Source organism: Leiobunum rupestre, chromosome 11 (assembly GCF_980474605.1).
Source record: "Leiobunum rupestre chromosome 11, qqLeiRupe1.1.hap1, whole genome shotgun sequence".
Lineage (NCBI taxonomy): Eukaryota > Metazoa > Arthropoda > Arachnida > Opiliones > Sclerosomatidae > Leiobunum > Leiobunum rupestre.
Window position 1 is genome coordinate 31403501 of NC_143394.1, and position 20144 is coordinate 31423644.

The following is a 20144-nucleotide window of genomic DNA, read 5'->3' on the forward strand; positions in this document are numbered from 1 at the left end:
TGATTTTTAATAAAAATTCAGGGTTGGCACTTTTTGATTGTTTTAATAAAACTTCAGGTTTGGCAATTTTTGATTTTTTTAATAAAAATTCAGGGTTGGCACTTTTTGATTGTCTTTACTTAAAAACTTCACGTTGGCACTTTTTGATTTTTAATAAAAATTCAGGGTTGGCACTTTTTGATTGTTTTAATAAAAATTCAGGGTTGGCACTTTTTGATTGTTTTAATAAAAATTCAGGGTTGGCACTTTTTGATTGTTTTAATAAAAATTCAGGGTTGGCACTTTTTGATTGTTTTAATAAAAATTCAGGGTTGGCACTTCTTAATTGTCTTTACTTAACAACTTCACGTTGGCACTTTTTGATTTTTAATAAAAATTCAGGGTTGGCACTTTTTGATTATTTTAATAAAAATCCAGGGTTGGCACTTCTTAATTGTTTTAATAAAAACTAAATTAAAATCAAATTTATCAAAATAGTTCATTTTATTTTATTCTATTTTTATTTTTAAACAATTAATGGTTATTTTCCAGTCTAATTGATTGACCCTTTGCATCTATCCGTTACGTAATCTAAAATGAAATGAAATTTAATAACTATTTAATATTTTAGTTAATCAGATTTGTTTTGTATTCGAGTTGTTTTAGGGCCTATTTTTCCCATTATTTTTAATTCCTTCTTTGAAATACATTGTGATTTAACTAAATTTAAATCAAGTGATTTATCATAGGTAATTTTCGCCCCTTTTCTCCTCTAGAAGTCGCTTCGAACAACCTTTAAATACCGAAGCGCGCCATTTCTGTATTTTGGCGCAGCTGTGACATAAGCGTGGCAACGTGAAAAATATATAAGCGCTTACGTTGGGCAGAAATAGAACGAAAAAGCTTATTTCTTTTTACATTTTTAGAAAAGGCGCAAAAAATTCTTTCGGCATCAAAATATTTTCCCCGTTGCTTCGCGGGGGCCTCTTCCTTTTCGCCAAGGATGCGAAAAATCCCCTAAAAATACGTAATTGGATAACCGTGGATTATTATAGCGAGTTATTCCCGACTTGGCCCTCTCCCTTTGCTATTCATAATCGCAGAAACTATAAACAGGGACTTTGATGGTCTCCATCTAGTATTCAAATATGACAGAGCCCTTCCGAATAAAGTCGCGGTTGTAAGCGGAGAAAATCTTCCTACCAAACATGACTCCATTATATCCTTAGATTTATCGCAACATTCTCGCGTGAAAACTAAAATAAAAGTTATATTTGACGGTATTTATATTGTACAAAACAAGACCTAATTGTTTAGAGTACTGAGAACGTACCTGCATGTTCATGGTAGCGATACTGAACTAGTAAGGCCATCTGTCTTTTTCTTGACCAATTATCGCGAATCAAACAACTATTTTTTCTGATTACGATTAATTCAATTATAACAATTTTTTTCTGTTTACGATTAATTCAATTATAACTATTTTTTACGATTATTTAAATTGTAACTATTTTTTACGATTATTTAAATTGTAACTATTTTTTACGATTATTTAAATTGTAACTATTTTTTACGATTATTTAAATTGTAACTATTTTTTACGATTATTTAAATTATAACTATTTTTACGATTATTTAAATTAGAACTATTTTTACGATTATTTAAATTAGAACTATTTTTACGATTATATAAATTAGAACTATTTTTACGATTATATAAATTAGAACTATTTTTACGATTATATAAATTAGAACTATTTTTACGATTAATTATATAACTATTTTTACGATTAATTATATTATAACTATTTTTACGATTAATTATATTATAACTATTTTTTACGATTAATTATATTATAACTATTTTTTACGATTAATTATATTATAACTATTTTTGCGATTAATTATATTATAACTATTTTTGCGATTAATTATATTATAACTATTTTTTACGATTAATTGAATTATAATTCAAATAATCGTTAAAATAGTTATAATTCAATTAATCGTTAAAATAGTTATAATTCAATTAATCGTTAAAATAGTTATAACTATTTTAACGATTAATTGAATTAATAAGCGACTTTCAATCATATCTGAAGCAGACGACGATGGTATTTTGACGTCATGCAATAGGGTAACCTCAGTGACCTTTAACGTCCGTTTAGGCTTCCCTTTATCATGAAAAGTAGCATCTTAATAATTATTTTGAAGCCGATTGCTATCATTGAATTTTGCTTATTAAATCGGTAAATCCAGGTTTACTAAATAGGTCTTTCTATAAAGTAAAATTGGCCTTTTGGTTTTGATGTTGCTTCTGCGTCACATATCGATGAGGTTACACTACGAAAAGCCCTGAACATAAGGGTAAATTCAACGATGCACCCTGTTTTTAACATAAACTGAACTTCTGCGTATTTCGTGACGAATGAGCTATTTTATAAACCAGTCCGGCAAGCGTAGCTTATCTTATAGAAAAGCGTATTACAGGGTTCGTACAAGACCTGGAAAATCTGAAAAAATCAGGGAATTTCAAAATGTTTTCCAAAAGGTCAGGGAATTTAAATGTTTTCCAAAAGGTCAGGGAATTTAAATGTTTTCCAAAAGGTTAGGGAATTTCAAAATGTTTCCAAAAGATCAGGGAATTTCAAAATGTTTCCCAAAGATCAGTCTTTTGGAAAAAATTTCAAATTCCCTGACCCTTTGGAAACATTTTCAAATTCCCTGACCACCCCAAAAAATCAGGCAAATTAACCCTAATAACATTTAGACTATAGTTCGTAATTCCAAAAAGTCAAGATGTATTAAAAATACATATTAAATAGATTGTAAGATTTTACCTCAAACCATTCATTTATTCTACAAAAATGATCAGGGAAAACCTTGAAATTTCAGGGAATTTAATTCCGGAAATTTTGTACGAACCCTATAGGAGGAGGTAAATCAAACGTTTGAATAATGAATTTTACATGTTCTCGAAAAAATGAAAGTAAACGTTCAGTAGAGCGTTCTATAAAATCGGTGTTGTGTGCTTTCCCCCTTTTGAGTTCGGAGGAGGTGAAGGTTTGGCCGGTTTTTCGAGTCAGATAAAAATATTTATCTGGCAAACCCGTAAGAAATTGAGAGCAGTTGATTTTTAGGAGTAGCGTGGTTGCTAGCCTAGGCTTCACTAATTTCCGGCTTTCCGCGCCGTTTTTCTTATTTTAAATGGTTTTTGTAATAAATGCATGATGGAAAATAAGGAAAATACTAGTCCCAAATCCACGGGTTTAAAAATAAACTTAGATCATGAAAATATTCTTATCCCCAAACATACTTCAACACCTAGGGTCCCTCTTACAACTCCTAAAAGGTACGTCTCTAAAATATTCAGATAAAGACAGGACATAAGCCGAATTCTCTTAAACCAAAGAATAACAAAAGTTGTTAGTCCTGCTGAACTAGCTCTATAGTCTGTATGAAAAGTTTGGCCGGTTTTGGGCTGATTTTATAGAACGCTCTATTGGGAAAATGGAGGAAAATTTTAGGTAGAGTATCTCTTACCGGGTCTGGAATGTGCATTCGTACATTCTCAGTAACCTAAATACGTTCCTGATAGTTAATTAGTTAATTTCCTAAATATGACGGCGGAAAACCGTAATTTCGCGGGATAATTTAGTTCGGTTTGAAAGTGGGTGAATTGTCGTCGGTCGCGGTGGGCGGCGTTGTCGCATCTGGGATGAGACGTCTTTTATCAGCGCATGTCCTGGAGCCCTCCTGCCATCGTAACGGGCACAAGCGCGCAGGGGCCCCTTTCGCTTTCGGAGAACACATTGGCGAGAAACCAGATGTTCTTTCCTTTCGAGGCACGTTGAAACCTTCGCGAGGAGAGCGCCCTCTGGCTGCGGTATACGACGAATTATTTCGCTTCTCTGATTTTGGCCAAGTTAATATTGCGTGTTATTGATGTGTTTGCGGCGACGTAACCCAGCTGCGGATTGTGGGTGCCCGCTTTCACCCTGACCTTTCCCCGATACTTTCAAGGCGCTGCGAAAGCTTACTGGGAACAATCGCCTCGTTACAGTTTCGCCAAAAGTAAATCAAACGGCTCTTGGGAGTCGGGGTTGGATAAAAAACCCCAAAACCGTTTTTTTTTGTTTTAAATCAGTTTTACTAAACATGTCGAAGGACAATCTTGTACATATTAAAATTCATTAGAAATAACAAAAACGACTATTGTACAATAAAAGTTTATTAAAAACTGCTACGGCCGTTTCGATGCCAATACTAGCGTCGTTTGTTGCTCCTAGCTGCATTCCCTTCCCTTGCTGGAAATGACTAACAGTTATTATAGTGAGTTGCAGGCTAAGAAAGACAAAATATATAGTACAATCGGCGCAAGGATGCCTCAGATCGTTTCCGGTCATTCCACCGCGCGAAATTTGAATTTGGCCATTTTACGGTCAAATTCGAATTTTGCTCTTTTTGTCGTCTTTTAGCGCCATCTAGAGACCGAAATTGGAATTTTTATTTTTTAATTTCATAATTGTGGTGGCGAGCAAATTTAAAAGATAAGGCATTCCTATCATTCTTAAATTTTAAAATAGTTACCACGCTTTCTTGGGGGTAACGTTGTCTTAATGAGCTATAGACGTTTAAAATTATATTTTTATCTTTACCTGTTAACAATAAACCTTTATCATGCTTTTTATAGAAACCTCTTGGGCTATTTAAAATATTTGGAGCTTCAATTATCGAACCTTCTTTAGCTGCATTCAGTAATGAAACTCATGACAACATGAAATTAAAAAATAGATTCCTATTTCGGTTCCTAGATGGCGCGAAAAAACGATGAAACTCACAAAATTTGAAATTGACCGTAAAGTGGTCAAATTTAAATTACGCGCGGTCGACTGGCCGGAAATGGTCTGAGGTATCCTTGCGCCGACTGTACTATATATTTTGTCTTTCTTAGCCTGCAACTGACTATAGTCTCTAGGATAATTATTGCGCAGTTCGTTCTAAGGCCTTCGAAGACACTCTACCCAACCTTCTAGAGTAAAGAGCGGCTACACAACGCTAGGGGGCTTTCCCGTCTTCTAGTTAATAACAGCTCCATATTGTTGTGTCGCGCCATCTTCAGTTTAGTCGGAGTAAAAATCTTCCTCATTGAGTTAGTGTCCATTATTATTTATATTTATAAATTAAATTAAATTATTTAATTAAGAGTTAAAATATTTTGTGATATATTAAGGAAAATATTTTCTATTCGTCATTAAAAAATTTAATTAATACTGCAATTTTTATCAAAAAAATATTTTTGCACCATATTTCTCGCCTAGTTGCGTATTTGCGTATTAAATCTGTTATCTACTTTTATATATTTAATAATTTTCATATAATTCGTATTAATATTATCAGCTAATACAGTAAATCAATGTTAACTTTGTCAAATCATCTGCTTAACATATAATTCACTTGTAGAGCTGGCCGCTAGGTGACTTTGTTATTCCTAAATTATTCGGTCGCACACTCACAATTGTCAGTGATACCTAGTGCTCGGATTTCGATTAATTTTTATCCAGGAATAAAATAAGCTCGGCGATATTTAAATAATATTTATTTAAATAACCAATAGTTGAATAAAAATTGTAAAATGTTTAAATAATCGAAAGTTAATAAGCCTATTATTTAAATAAAACAAACAATTATTTAAATAAATGCCACTTTTATTCAAATAAATGCGTCGTTGCGTAAAAAACATATTTAAATAAGTTAAAATGATATTCTTTTTACCAACGTTTTTTAAATAAATCGGAAAATTTGTGGATAATGAATAAACAATTCTGAACACTAGTGATACCAGATCGAGGGAAATTCGTGGCGTGTGGGATGATTTTAAAATGAGGCTATTAAAAATTTACAAGATCTAGTATTTTATTAAAGCCTTCGTTAAAAATCAAACAATATTAGGGGTATAGAGTTTGTTCTTGAGAATATAGATTTTCTATACTAGGGCCTAAAGGAATAATTATTTTGAAAACAATGAAAAATGCTTTTCCCCGGGTTTCTTCGTGTAGTTTTTTCGGCAAATTAGGGAATTTTCCGCCCGGAAAGGGAAATTACATTTAATTCCGTATAATTTATCATAAGTAGGTAAAGCGTTCAGTGATATGTACCAATCTGTCTGCGCCTCCATTTTGAAATGGGCGTCATATTGAATTACTAGCGAGATGAACCACGCGGTTTCCATCTAGTTACCGATAATATAAGTGGCAATTTATCCGCCAAGTTGGTACTCGAACATCCCATTTCGGGCCTCTGGCTCGTGGACTGTTTGTTGACGAGGATGTGTAGTCGCTTTAAAAGCGCCGGTTCCGGTCCTAATTAATTGGGTCCTCCACTTCCCCTCCACCCTAGGTTGTTTTTAAATGAAATTTATTTCACGAGGTGCTCTTATTTCCTCCTGAAAGGGTTCCAAAGAGATGCCAATCAATAGAGCCGAGCCAGACTGAGAATGAATCTCGCTAAGTCTAGACTGCCAATTATTATTTAATTAGTCGGGAAGCCAACCTTATTTCAAACTTTGAAAAGGAGTCGAGTTGGATATTTTTTCGTCCGCTTCTGTCGAATTAGAGTGACGAATTAACTGTTAAAACAATCCTTACGCCATAACGTTCTTACGTATATAAATTGCTTAGTTTTCGTCTCGTGATTTCTCATCAGTTTCATTTCTTTGAAAGGATCAACGATAATAATCTTGATGGTTCTTAATGGCTGAGTGGAGAATCCTATTGGTGGAAATGTTCTTCCTACTTAAAGACAAAGACCAACTAACTATAACCCTCTCGTTAAGGATTATTTAAAGTGGCTGTGAATTATTCCAGCAACGTTTCTTGGAAAGGCTTATTTTAAGCCTTTCCATCTCATTCCGTGAACCACAAATCCGTCGATAAAAACGAAAAGCTAATAACTCTAGTTACTCGCAGGGGGGCCACAGGAAACCCTCAATTTTTTATACAAAGTTGCCACGGTACCTGGAAAACCTGGAATTCCTGGAAAAGTCGGGGAATTTAAATAGGAGTATAAAAGTCGGGGAATTTTAAAAATTAGTACAAAAATCAGGGAATTTAATTTCGGTTGCAAATTAGGAAAATTTTACTAAAATATAGGTAAAAAGCACAAAATCTTTTAATATTTACAAAACAAGTCAGGGAATTTGATTGTGAAAAATCTGTGGCATCCCTGTTATACAAAAAATAGGAAATATTAAGTCATTTTACAGGAAATAATAGGAGTAATTGAATATATAGGAAATTATAGTGAGGTTCAGTTGAATTTATTGGAAATTATAGTGAGGTTCAGTTGAAATTATTTGAAATTATAGTGAGGTTCAGTTGAAATTATTTGAAATTATAGTGAGGTTCAGTTGAATTTATTGGAAATTATAGTGAGGTTCAGTTGAATTTATTGGAAATTATAGTGAGGTTCAGTTGAATTTATTGGAAATTATAGTGAGGTTCAGTTGAATTTATAGGAAATTATAGGAATAATTTTAATAAAGATAAAACAAATGCTTTTAAAGGAACTATAGTTGAACAGAAATATTACATTTAATATGAAAACATCACAGACCTCGTGACTAGATAAATGTATTAAAGTAATATTACATTTTCATTTTAAAACAGCAGTCAGTCGTAGTAGTGTTTTAGTAAATGGCTGGCTGTTTTTGAAAGCCTTCTATCGAACTTTAAAACTGTATTGAAATCAAAACGCTAAGCACGCAAAATCGAAAAATAGGAATATATAGGAAAATGGTCAAATTATAGGAAAATAATCGAAATATAGGAATAATTATAAAATAGAGTATTTGGATTTCTTAAAATAGTCACGACTGGTATTTCCCCAATTTTGCGACGATGAAGCTCGAGCGGAAAGTGGAGTGACGTCGTATTTGGCAAAATGGGCTGATTTGAGGCCTATGAATCGGCGATTAGGGCGCCCCCGTTGTCTTTGGGGTGGCCGGTAGTCATGGCAACCGGGGGGAGGGGCTCTTAGTCTTTTATATTGTGTCGAGAAGAGAGGGGGGCGATTTGGTGACTCACGTTGAGAGAGAGAGGTCCAAATTGAATGACGTTCCTCAGCTTCTCCCGCTCCCCCATCATCAATACTTCTCAGCGTGTTTTCCCACTCTGCCAATGCGAGTGCTAGCTCCGTATTAGGCTTTTTTAGGCTCTATATCCTTGGCTCGGAGTGTGTAGTTGATGGCTGCTTTAAGGTTGACTTTCTCTTTGGAAAGGCACTGAAAACGGAACTTCAAGATGGAAAGGGGGCGAGTAGAAGGTACTTTTCGTCGACCCGAGTTGGTGGCGCACGCGGGCGGCGAGGGTGAAGAGACGGCGATAGCAACGCCTCTAGCGACGAGCGGAGTGATTAAGCGTTTTAGAATCGTTCCCTTTTATATCAAAAAAGGAAGAATGCCCGGTTTGTGTGTGTGAATATATAGGCAACGATAACATTCTGTTAGCCTTATAATAAGTGTCTTTAGAAACACGATAGTCTGGGAAATAATGACTTGGCTCGAGGGCCCGTGTCGTCCGCGGATTCCCGCTAATTGCGTAAATTCTGAATATGACAGTTGGCGCACTCTTTGTGAGGAACCATTTCATTTAAAGGGGTCGTTAATATCGCCGATGGCCGTAGATCAACAGCACCCTTATATGAAGGTGAACTTGATTAACGTTATTTTGGACCTCACCTTATACTTACAAGTTAAACCATCAAAAAATCCAAATTTGGTGTATAAAATACCCTATTTTCAATAAAAAGCCCCACTACTGCTGTTTTCAAGGTCAGGTTACTAAATGGTCAATACACGGTAGCATAAGTAACATAACAACAATAAGTATGACAATTAACGAGATTTACAACCAAACTGATTTTCATAGTTATTGCGTAATCAAGATGTTTTCTCGGCACAGAGCCCTCTAACGTCTAAAATATGCGAGACTTCCGCTAAGCCGAAATATCTGGTTTCCGATAGAAAGGCGGAATATTAGGCTACAATGAAAACCATTGACGGCTATTAAAATTCATTTTGCCCGTGAAAATACCTCTACATGTTTTGGTCAAAAAAGCATGCAAAGAAGGCTGTGTGCCTAAGACATGTACCTGTAGTGTCGCGCGCTAAAACGTCATTTCAAAATTCGTCAATTATCAAAGTTTTTCTCGGCGCCACGAGCTCATGTTTTTTATCACGCGTGATTCGCGCGCGGGCTTCTAAACAAAGCCAAAGCCCCTCGCGACTCCAGAACGTGCTCTCCGATATTAGGCTTAAATTTGTATCAAAAAGTAGTCATCCAAAACGGTAAGTCGCGAGTCCAAGTCACAGCTTGAAGAGAGTATCAGTGCCGAAAAAAGGTTCGGTTAGAAAATTAGCATTAAAGCAATAGGAAGTGTCATACTTATTGTTATTATGTTACCTATGACGGTAGTAACCACTTAATAATAATTAACAATTAAATAAATATTTGTAATCCGATTATTAAAAAATCAGTCAGCTTTTTGGGCTAATTGAGTTTAAATGAGAAAATTTCCTTTGGTCGCACCAAAGTAAAACAATGCTAATAGGGCCGTTAATTATAATAAGAAACAAGACGTCACGGACATTCAAGCACACACAATCACCCAGATGTATTAAAATTGAAAATAATAAATTAAAATTTGAACATTTTGATAAAACCGATCGATGATAGAATAATACTTTGACTAAGAGACATCTTGTTGTAAAGTAAAACTTTAAAACCTATTAATACCCTGGTAGATGAATTTATAATAAAATATTTAAAAGAAGGAACTCATGGAATTTAATAATCCTTTTTATTACTAAAAAGCCACAGCAAGCTTTCGACTGTCCAAGCAGTCTTCATCAGGCATACTAAATTCAAACGTTTACAGAAAACATACCGACATCATTGCTTATTTTTTATTTTTTACCAAAGTGCATTGTTGTAAATAGTGCTCGGAATTGTTTATTCATTATCCACAAATTTTCCGATTTATTTAAAAAACGTTGGTAAAAATAATATCATTTTAACTTATTTAATTATGTTTTTACGCAACCAAGCATTTATTTGAATAAAAGTGGTATTTATTTAAATCGTTGTTTGTTTTATTTAAATAATAGGCTTATACACTTTCGATTATTTAAACATTTTAAAATTTTTATTCAACTATTGGTTATTTAAATAAATTTTATTTAAATATCGCCGAGCTTATTTTATTCATGGAAAAAAATTAATCGAATGCCGAGCACTAGTTGTAAAGCTCTTTCGTATGACTTCACTTTAGACGAGCGAAGCGGTAGCCATAATAATAATAATAATAATAATAATAATAATAATTAGGGATGTTAATTTTCCGGAAAAATAAAATGCGGAAAATTTTCCAGAAAATTTTCCGAAAATCGGAAAAATAAAAATTTGAAACATAAATTACCTTTGAAGGGTTTTTAATGTGTTTAACTTTTTATTGATATAAAATGTCTAATATCAGTAAACATACTACAAAACATTAATAGCGTTACATTGTTATTCAGTTTAAACTAGTCTAGAGGTTTAGTTTTACTTTCAGATTCGAAAAAATGAGGCGAAAATACCGCTTTATTTCAATTTGCAAACAATATATTAGACTAATCATGGAATTAAAACTTTTTTTATTTTTTTTTCGGAAAAATACGGAAAAGTTTCCGGAAAAAAGGCCTCGGTCATTTTCCGGAAAATTTTCCGAGCGGGAAATTTTCCGACTTACAACACTAATAATAATAATCAGCTAGGCTAATACCCAAGACACCACCTTCGGCCTAAGTCATCGAGCGACTTTGAAAGGAAGGTGGTGGCCAGCCCTTCACGCCAAGCGAGCCAACAGCTCCCTATACTAACTATTACCTTTAACCAAACCTTAAACGAAGCGTTACTCTCGAAGAAGTGTAGAATCAATTGATCGCGAACTGTTTAGCAGCGATCCGATATTGGAAAACAGCAATTCAATAAGTATCGAGCTTATTGTCCCGGGACCTGCAAATACTCGGGATAGCGCGTATATTGCAATCAATTTCTTCCCGTAAGAGCCCGTTTCTCGGTCGGTGTGTTATTCTATTTCGAGCCTTGGGGTTTTTTCGCGGCAGTTCTGTTATTCCCTTTTTTAGAGTCGATTTCGCGTGCTATCCAACCATTTGGACGCACGACTCGCAACGGGTCTAGAAATCGAGAACCGTACTCGCTGGACCTCGTGGTTCTCTGTCCCGTATCTCCTCGTTCGTAATGGTCTCTCGTTGGCCTAAGTGTCCCGCTGCGCGCCCTCCAAATAGCCTGGCAGTCCACGACCAATGTTCTCAATTACGGAGAACCTACTTAGCATTCCTCCGCGAGACCCTACGCAGTTGGACCCGATTAAGCCCACTCCGTCGTCGGCCCCTCTTCTCCCCTAGTAACCTTCCTTGACGCGATCGTGACCTTAATGGTATTAACTTCAACCGCGTACCGCGCCAGATTTACCAGTAGTTACCAGTCCCCAATCCTCGGCCCATTTGGTCTAATGGAAATGTACGTTTAAGATAAATTTTAGATGTAAACCGTAATTATAGTTTTCACTATACTGTCCTTTTGAAGGTGGAAATTCGGCCAAGGCGGTTGAAAATTGATCATTTGATGAAATTATCGTCTGGCGTTATTACAACGTTAGACGGATCGTAGTACAAGTGAAACCAACCCCAGTCATCTAGCGACTTTTAATGCCATTAATTCGGGCGGCCGGGTTACAATGCGTAGGAGGGTGGTGGCAAGCCACGCGAACCACCAACAGCTCCCTACACTCTGGGTTGAAAAAAAGCCGGCTTTTTTTTTTGAAAAAATCCAGACCAGTTGTTTTAATTGGCTATAACCGGTTTTTTCGGTTATAACCGGCTAAAATATAAACAGTGCCTTTTACATATGTAAGTAGAAATTGTCTGCCGTTATTGTCGTAAATAAGGAGCTAAACAAATAAAGCGAAATAACTATATAAAATAACTGAATTCTTTTGATTTCATCGGGAAATTCCCCCTAGTTTTTGTGTATGACGCACCGACAGAAGCGAGGCAGCGGACTTTGGAACTTTAAAACTACCGAGAAACTGGTAAAAGTAAACCGTTTTCTAAATATGAAACAAAAAATAAACTAAATTTCTAAATAAAAACTATTAATTTACTAAAATATTCATATTGTTATTTTTTTTTAAAAAGCCAAAAAATTCTGGATTTTTTCAAGTGGCTATAGCCGGATTTAACTGCCTACACTATACTAAAGATCTCGGGTGAAGTCCCCCTTAATCCAGTAGGGAGACAACTTGCGAGTATTCACCCAGCGCCACAAGCTGGGATCGAACTCGGCTCCTCTTTCTGCGAGGCGAAAGTGCTAACCATCCTACCTTCTAGAGCTCGGCGTTTGGATAAAAATTAACCACTTATTTTATTTTTATCCATAACTTACAATTATCCGAAAATATGAATTATTTTTTGCATGTTAAATCGTTGTTTATCCATGGATAATATCCACAAATAAACAGTTAACCAAAATATTTACGATTAATCGAAATTTTGTCGGTTAATTTATCTGTTACGCAGAGCTCTACTACCTTCAAATGGGTGACTTCAGCGAATCGACCTTCAAAACTGTAACTCGACCTAAAAGCTTATACTAAAAATAATAGAAATTTACTTAGAAGAAACTAAACATTTCCTGCAGGGTTGCCATACGTCAGGGAAAAGTCAGGGAATTTAAAAACGGACCTAAAAAGGCAGATAAAAGTCGGGGAATTTTTAGAAAATCACTTAAAACGGCCAGGGAAACAGGGAATAGTCAGGCAATTTAAAAATGGGCCTAAAAAGTCAGGGAAAGGTCTGGGAATTTTAAGAATTTGTAAAAAGTGGGGAAAATCTCTTAAAATGGTCAGGGAAACGGGGAATTTGATTATCAAATTTTTAATAATAATAATAATAATAATAATAATAATCAGCTAGGCTAATACCCAAGGCACCACCGTAGGCCTAAGTCATCGAGCGACTTTTTAAAGCCTTTCATTCAAGTGGCCCCCCTGTCCTGGAACTGGCTGTACCCTCTCCGTATGACACAATGGTACTTAGGCAGACGACAGAACTAACAGCGAGTCCCCGGTCGAAGGAAGACATTGAACCATTTACGTCGGATAGTATACGTTAGATACCAACACTGGTAGTTTATAGCATCTTTAATTGTACGAAGGGGAAGATGCAGACTAAACTTGGTCTCAATGTCGTCCGCGGGGTTTTGTCTAAACACTATTCGGGAGCGGAAATTCCTTTTTACGGCACCTTGAAAGATCCCAGCTCGCTCTCTCTCTCTTGTCGAGTTATATTTAGAGTGGGAATGGCGTCAACAATGCAATCAGAGCTCCGAACCAAGAAAGAATCCTTGACAAAAAAATATACATCTTTTCTTTTGTTTCGGTCGGATGTGAGAGCCGCGGAGAAGTAGGCTTGTAAAAAGAATACACTCCAATCTTTTTTCCCTACTCTCGAAGGAAGGAAGAGTGCGAGGAAGCGTGAAAAACTAGAGCCTTTTTGTCGCTTAATGCGCTATTAATTACGAAGACTGTCTTTATATTTAGAGCGAGCGAACAACCGGAGAAACAAAGCATTATATCCGAAACACGGCAATCTTATTTCTCTTTCGCGTCTTTTCTTTGTTGTCCGTTGCGAATGATTTTCATTGAGAAGACTGTTTTTCAACTCCCTCTAGATGGCGTTGTTTTTCACCCTTTCGCCCTTTGGGGTCTCGTATTAGTCTCTTCTCCTTTTCCACCAAGAAGTGATTTATCGAGATACGATCCCCCAAAAACCTTTTCTGGCAGAGAAGAGGCCGTATTGTCCCTCGGCGGAGGGATACATCGCGTGGGCCACCCTCGATCCCCCCTTTCTTAATCCCCCCTCATTCTTTTCTCAGCGTCGCGAGATTGTTTCTAACCACAAAATAGGAAAATCTTATTTCCGCTAAAAGCGCGTTAGCCGAGAAGAGAGAGAGGGAAGATTCGAGGCGTAGTTTGACGCTGGAAGAGAATCCTTTCTTCTCGCCCCTGCTCAAAGTGCTAATATCATCGTTAATTGGCGACGAGACGTGTCAACTTTCGTTTATGGGGCGGACTCCTTTTCGGAGTGGCCAAATTGGGCCTTTTTGCCACTTTTCTCGGTAGCCTAATTATTAGTTTTCTAGGTTAACGATATTTTTACTGCCGGCGTTACTATTTATTTTAGCCCTAATAATTTTAGTGGTTAATACTTTCACCTCGCCTCAAGAGGAGCCGGGTTTGATCCCAGCTTTTGGCACTGGGTGAAAACTCGGAAGAACTCCTTATGGTTTAAGGGGATTTTCCCCGAGCTCTTCGGTTTCCCCTTCCATAAAAACTTGTTGAGGTTAACGGTAATAGTTAGTGTAATGAGCTGTTGGCTCGCGTAGCATGAAGGGCTTGCCGCCACCCTCCTACGCATTGTAACCCGGCCACCTTAATTAATGGATTTAAAAGTCGCATGATGACTTAGGTCTAAGGTGGTGCCTTGGGTATTAGCCTAGCTGATTATTATTATATTAAGCGTAAAATATATCTGGTATAAAAATGAAACCAGCACTTTCACAGGCTCAACGCGGATTTCATTTGGAGCGAGAATTTGCCGCCTAACCGCGACAAAATTTACCGAGTCTATTGCTTCTCTTATTTTAATGTAAAATTTAATTTGGGGATCCGATTTTTACTTATTTTTAAATCACGTTTTATCGACCTGGAAAACGTGGAATTCTTGGAAAAGTCAGGGATTTTGAATATGGGTATAAAAATTAGGGAAATGTCAGGGAATTTAATTTCGGTTGCAAATAGGAAACTTTTATAGGTTAAAAAATACAAAATCTTAAGTCCGGTAAAATCTCCGGAGATGGACAGGGAAAACCTGGCAAAGTCAGGGAATTTGATTGGGAAAAAACTGTGGCAACCCGGTCGAGTTTTAGAAAATCCGTCTGATCGTAGTTTCCCAGAGCATTTTCCATAATAAACGCATTTTGGAAAAACAGTTGGAATTTGCGAAGGTGCGTGTTTCAAGAGAATATCATTTGCTATATAGCCAAATGGATACTTATCCCTAAGATATTATATATTTATGATAATAGTACTTTTTCAAGTCATCCTTGAGTATCTAGAAAATAACACGTATGATATTTGAAAATTGTTTGCCACTAGTTGGCTCGAAACAATCTTCATAGCTAAACCACTTGTTTTTATGGGCTCGACACTGCCGTTGGGTATAAATATTAAACAAAATAAATATACATTTATAGATTGAAATTTAATTAATGTTTATTGACGGTTCAGGTAAATTTAGCTTTAAAATGATGTGGTAAAAAACTTGGCAGGTTTTTAATGTGTGAATTATTTTCTTTCGTCTAATAGGTGACGAAACTTCCAAATCTACGTCAACTCCTCCGTCGGCGTCGAGGGCGTTTCGGGATTTTTATTTCAGTTTGGAACCCAGTGATACGGTGGCTTTGAAGGACCAGCCCGCTTTTTTAAACTGTTCGGTGGCTTCGGACCCCTCTCTGCCGAAACCCAAAATAACGTGGAAGAAGGAAGGAGCTGTGCTCAATTTTGTCCTCGATGCTAGAAGGTAATATTCTTCCAATATTAATCCCGAAAAATTCGAAAAAAAACATTTTTATTTTGGCCTATTTATGACCTACTAACGCCTGTAGAAGTATTAGAGTAGCAATACGCGGGTGCTATGGGTGAAGCCGACATTTAGGCTTAAGCCTCCGTTTGCTTTTTGACTTAACGGTTGTTAGGATTTTTTCTCTCTCCAACGGAAGGGATGTAAAACATTCTAAACCCAAACAGAGTTGAAGAGAGAGGCAGAAAAGAGACCTGGTAGCGGGTGGTGGTCTTTCCTAAGCCTGGTCTCTCCCTCTTCTTCAACCCTCACTCATTGTCATCCGTCTTGCGGGTGTCATCCAAGTACTTGCTGGAAAATCTCCTTCGTCGACTAGAGTCGACAAAGAAGACTCTGGGATATCCGGCTCGGGTCTTCCTCGCGGGAAAGGCTCTAGTATCCTTATCCCTCAAATATTTTTAGGTTTCGCATGCAGCTGACACGTCATATAGTTAGCGTTGTAGTAGTCGTTGTACACGGCGCCGATTTTATTATTTTAAATTTTGCTCTAGTAAGATAATTAAGCACTTCTATAGTAGACGGGTTTAAAGTAGTGTTGTTAATTTTCCGGAAAAATAAAATGCGGAAAAATTTCCGGAAAATTTTCCGAATTGCGGAAAATTCTCCGCAAATCGGAAAAATAAAAAAATTAAACAAATTACTTTTAAGGGTTTTTAATTTTTTTAACTTTTTATCGATGTTAAATGTCTAATCTAATATCAGTAAACATACTAAAAAACATTACTTAGCCTATGTTACATTGTTAATTAGTTTAAACTAGTCCAGAGGTTTAGTTTTACTTTCAGATTCGAAAAAATTAGGCGAAAAAGCCGCTTTATTTAAATTTGCAAACAATATATTAGGCTAATCATAGAATGAAAACTGTTTTTATTTTTTTCGGAAAAATACCGAATATTATCCGGAAATAAGGTCTCGGTCATTTTCCGGAAAATTTTCCGACTTACAACATTAGTTTAAAGTAACGTAAAATCCGCTATTATACAAAATTGCCACCGTCACTGCGCAACTAACAGAAACACGTCAGAATATCTGGCAACAGTTGTAACAGTGGGATAGTGTAAAAAGTACCTTTATTTAAATTTGTCCAACTTGTTGCTTAAGATTTATTTTTCCTCTTGAGAGTCAAGATTTCATTTCACTCGCTATCAGTCGCGCTGTGCGTAGACCTTTCCTTCGTGTATCCCTCCGCGGCTGAAAAATCTTTGAGGTGCTTTCAAGAATTACAGAAAATCAAAACGACACTGGCCTATTTATTAATAATTAATAATATATAATAATAATATAATATAATAAATAAATAAATTGAAGACTTTTTTAACATCCAATATATGATAAATTTTAGCCCTATATTATCCTATATAACAAAAGTGTCCTATATAATCCTATTTTTGTCCAAGGAAAATATATAATCCTATTTTTGTCCAAGGAAAATATATAATCCTATTTTTGTCCAAGGAAAATATATAATCCTATTTTTGTCCAAGGAAAATATATAATCCTATTTTTGTCCATGGAAAATATATAATCCTATTTTGGTCCATGGAAAATATATAATCCTATTTTGGTATATGGAAAATATATAATCCTATTTTTGTCCATGGAATATATATAATCCTATTTTTGTCCATGGAAAATATATAATCCTATTTTGGTCCATGGAAAATATATAATCCTATTTTGGTCCATGGAAAATATATAATCCTATTTTGGTCCATGGAAAATATATAATCCTATTTTGGTCCATGGAAAATATATCCTATTTTGGTCCATGGAAAATATATAATGCTATTTTGGTATATGGAAAATATATAATGCTATTTTGGTATATGTAAAATATATAATCCTATTTTGGTATATGTAAAATATATAATCCTATTTTGGTATATGGAAAATATATAATCCTATTTTGGTCCATGGAAAATATATAATCCTATTTTGGTCCATGGAAAATATATATCCTAGTTTTGACTATGAAAATATATATAATCCTATTTTGGTCCATGGAAAATATATAATCCTATTTTTCTCCGTGCGAAATAGATATATAGGCATAATCCTATTTTTTCCATGCAAAATATATAATCCCATTTTGGTCCGTGGAAAATATATAATCCTATTTTCCCATAAGAAATTTAAATTTTGGACGTGGCTCCCTGCTTTTGGGATAAATAAAAAGAAATCAGTTGTTAGAATCCGATAAGATTTTGACACAATTTTGTTATATTTCATTTTTATTTAAATTCGTCCCTATTGGTTCTTATTTCCAAAAATGTGGTTCTTGTTTTGGTCGTGAAAGTCTGTATTTATTCCGATTTCGTTTGGGATAATATTTCAAGTGTCAACCGCGAACAATGGCGAAATGGAATTAGCAAGGAGAGCGTAGTCCCCGAATTTAATGAGTTCCAATTGATTTCTCGTTAAAAGGTCTGTCAAGCCCAATGGATCGCTGTATTTCAGCAGTATTTTCCACACGAGGACGGAACGGCCCGACGAAGGCATCTACCAGTGCGTCGCCACAGTGCCCGGACTGGGAACAATCATTAGTCGCTCCGCCAAACTACAAGTTGCCCGTAAGCGTTTCATTTAAAAAAAGGGGCGAATTAGGGCGTTCTAATTGATCGTCCCGTTATCCGTAGTTTTGCCGAGGTTCGACGACCAGCCGTCTAATCAGATGACCTTCCCGGGTCAAACCGCCTTCTTCCCATGCCTCATTTCGGGTGTCCCGCCGGCCACGATACAGTGGGTGAAGGACGAACGACCCTTGCAAATTGACAATTCCCGGATGACGCTCTTGCCGAGTGGAGCTTTGGAAATTGACCACGTCCTTTTGACGGACAAGGGCAGTTACGTTTGTAACGCCTCCAACATCGAAAAACATCGAATCAGCGCGTCTGGAACGCTCTCAGTCAGCCTCAACTCCGGTACGTTCAGAGTACTTGCGTATTTGTTGAGCAACTCGTTCGTCAGAAGTAGTCTGGCGAAAAAATATCACTGTGCTATTTTGCGCCATCTATACTGGTACCCAAACACCGAAACTTCATATAATAAATTAAATAAAACGAATTGTTTTTTTTGTACCAATATAATTTAGAATTCTTAATTATTTCTAACAATATTCTGATTTTTAAACTTAAATTATGCATAATTAAAACTTAAGATTCAATAGATGTGGTATCGTAGTCGACAGCCTTTATTCAGTATACTATACTTTTCATGGTAAAAATCATATTAATTCAGCTAGCGCTCGTTAACGGTAATAGTTAGTGTAGGGAGCTGTTGGCTTGATGGTTTGCCACCACCCTCTTACGCATTGTAACCCGGCCACCTGAATTAAAAGGCTTTAAAAGTCGCTCGATGACTTAGGCCTAAGGTGGTGCCTTGGGTATTAGCCTAGCTGCTTATTATTATTATTATAGATGGCATGTAGGGCTGTGCGAATACTCGAACATCATCGAGTATTCGGCCTTTTTGGAGGTCGAGTACTCGAACTCAACCTCGAATAAGTAATTGGAGAATACTCGTCGATTATACCGAATTAGCTGCTCTCTAAACTCGTCGAGTATTAGTTTTTTCTATATCCTCGTTGCTTCAAAGTTCAAAGAGGGGTTTTACAACTTTTTGGGGGACAATAAACGGTACCCACAAAGTTGTCGAAACTGTGGTTGATTTAAATTAAAGGAATATTTTTCAGCGTTGAAAGTTACTTCATACTCCATTTAATTTCATAATTACTTGAATAAAACCAGCTCCTAATCAAATACTCGATAACCCGACTCGTTAAAAATATTAATCGATGTTTTTTTAGTTACTCGACTCGAATAAGAGAAAGTTTCCCCTTAATCAAGTACTCGATTACTCGACTCGACTCGAATACTCGATAACCGACTCGATTGTCTAAAACCACTACTCGCACAGCCCTAATGGCATGACGAGACTGATTTTTGCCCTCTATTCGCACCCTTTTCCCACTCAGGAGCAGACTACGCTTGTGACGAACGGGTTGCAATTAGTTGGTCCGTGCGCTAACCTCTCCTTAAAGGCCGACTACATAAATCTTCGGTTTACTGTCTTTTACTGGAAGTAGGCTTACTGCAATACACCTGTGCCATGCAGTCAGCCTACTTCCAGTGAAAGACAGAGTAAACCGAATATTTATGTAGTCGGCCTTCAAAAAGATGTTTGTCCTGTTATCCAAGTTAATGTTGATGTTCTTGGTTCCGTTAGATGAGGCGAACAAGATCTCGGCGCCAGCCTTTCTGGCGACGCCCAGGAACTCTCTGGTGATTGAAGGGTCCAACGTCACCCTTGATTGCGCCGCCAATGGCAATCCTAGGCCGAAAATTCAATGGTTGAAGGACGGAGTGACCATCGACATGAGGTGAGCTCATCCTTTGATTTCGTT

The 20144-nt window shown here is 36.3% G+C and overlaps 1 protein-coding gene across 3 annotated transcripts in view; it reads left to right on the forward strand.

The window, feature by feature from the left end:
- Positions 1–20144, forward strand: part of fra (neogenin protein frazzled) — a 121693-nt gene that overhangs the window by 93126 nt on the left and 8423 nt on the right. For all 3 annotated transcript variants that reach the window (XM_090164242.1, XM_090164240.1, XM_090164241.1), the window contains exons 2-5: positions 15469–15682; positions 18167–18312; positions 18379–18663; positions 19967–20120. In XM_090164242.1, coding sequence (XP_090020368.1) covers positions 15469–15682; positions 18167–18312; positions 18379–18663; positions 19967–20120 — 799 coding nt within the window. The remainder of the gene's footprint in view (positions 1–15468; positions 15683–18166; positions 18313–18378; positions 18664–19966; positions 20121–20144) is intronic.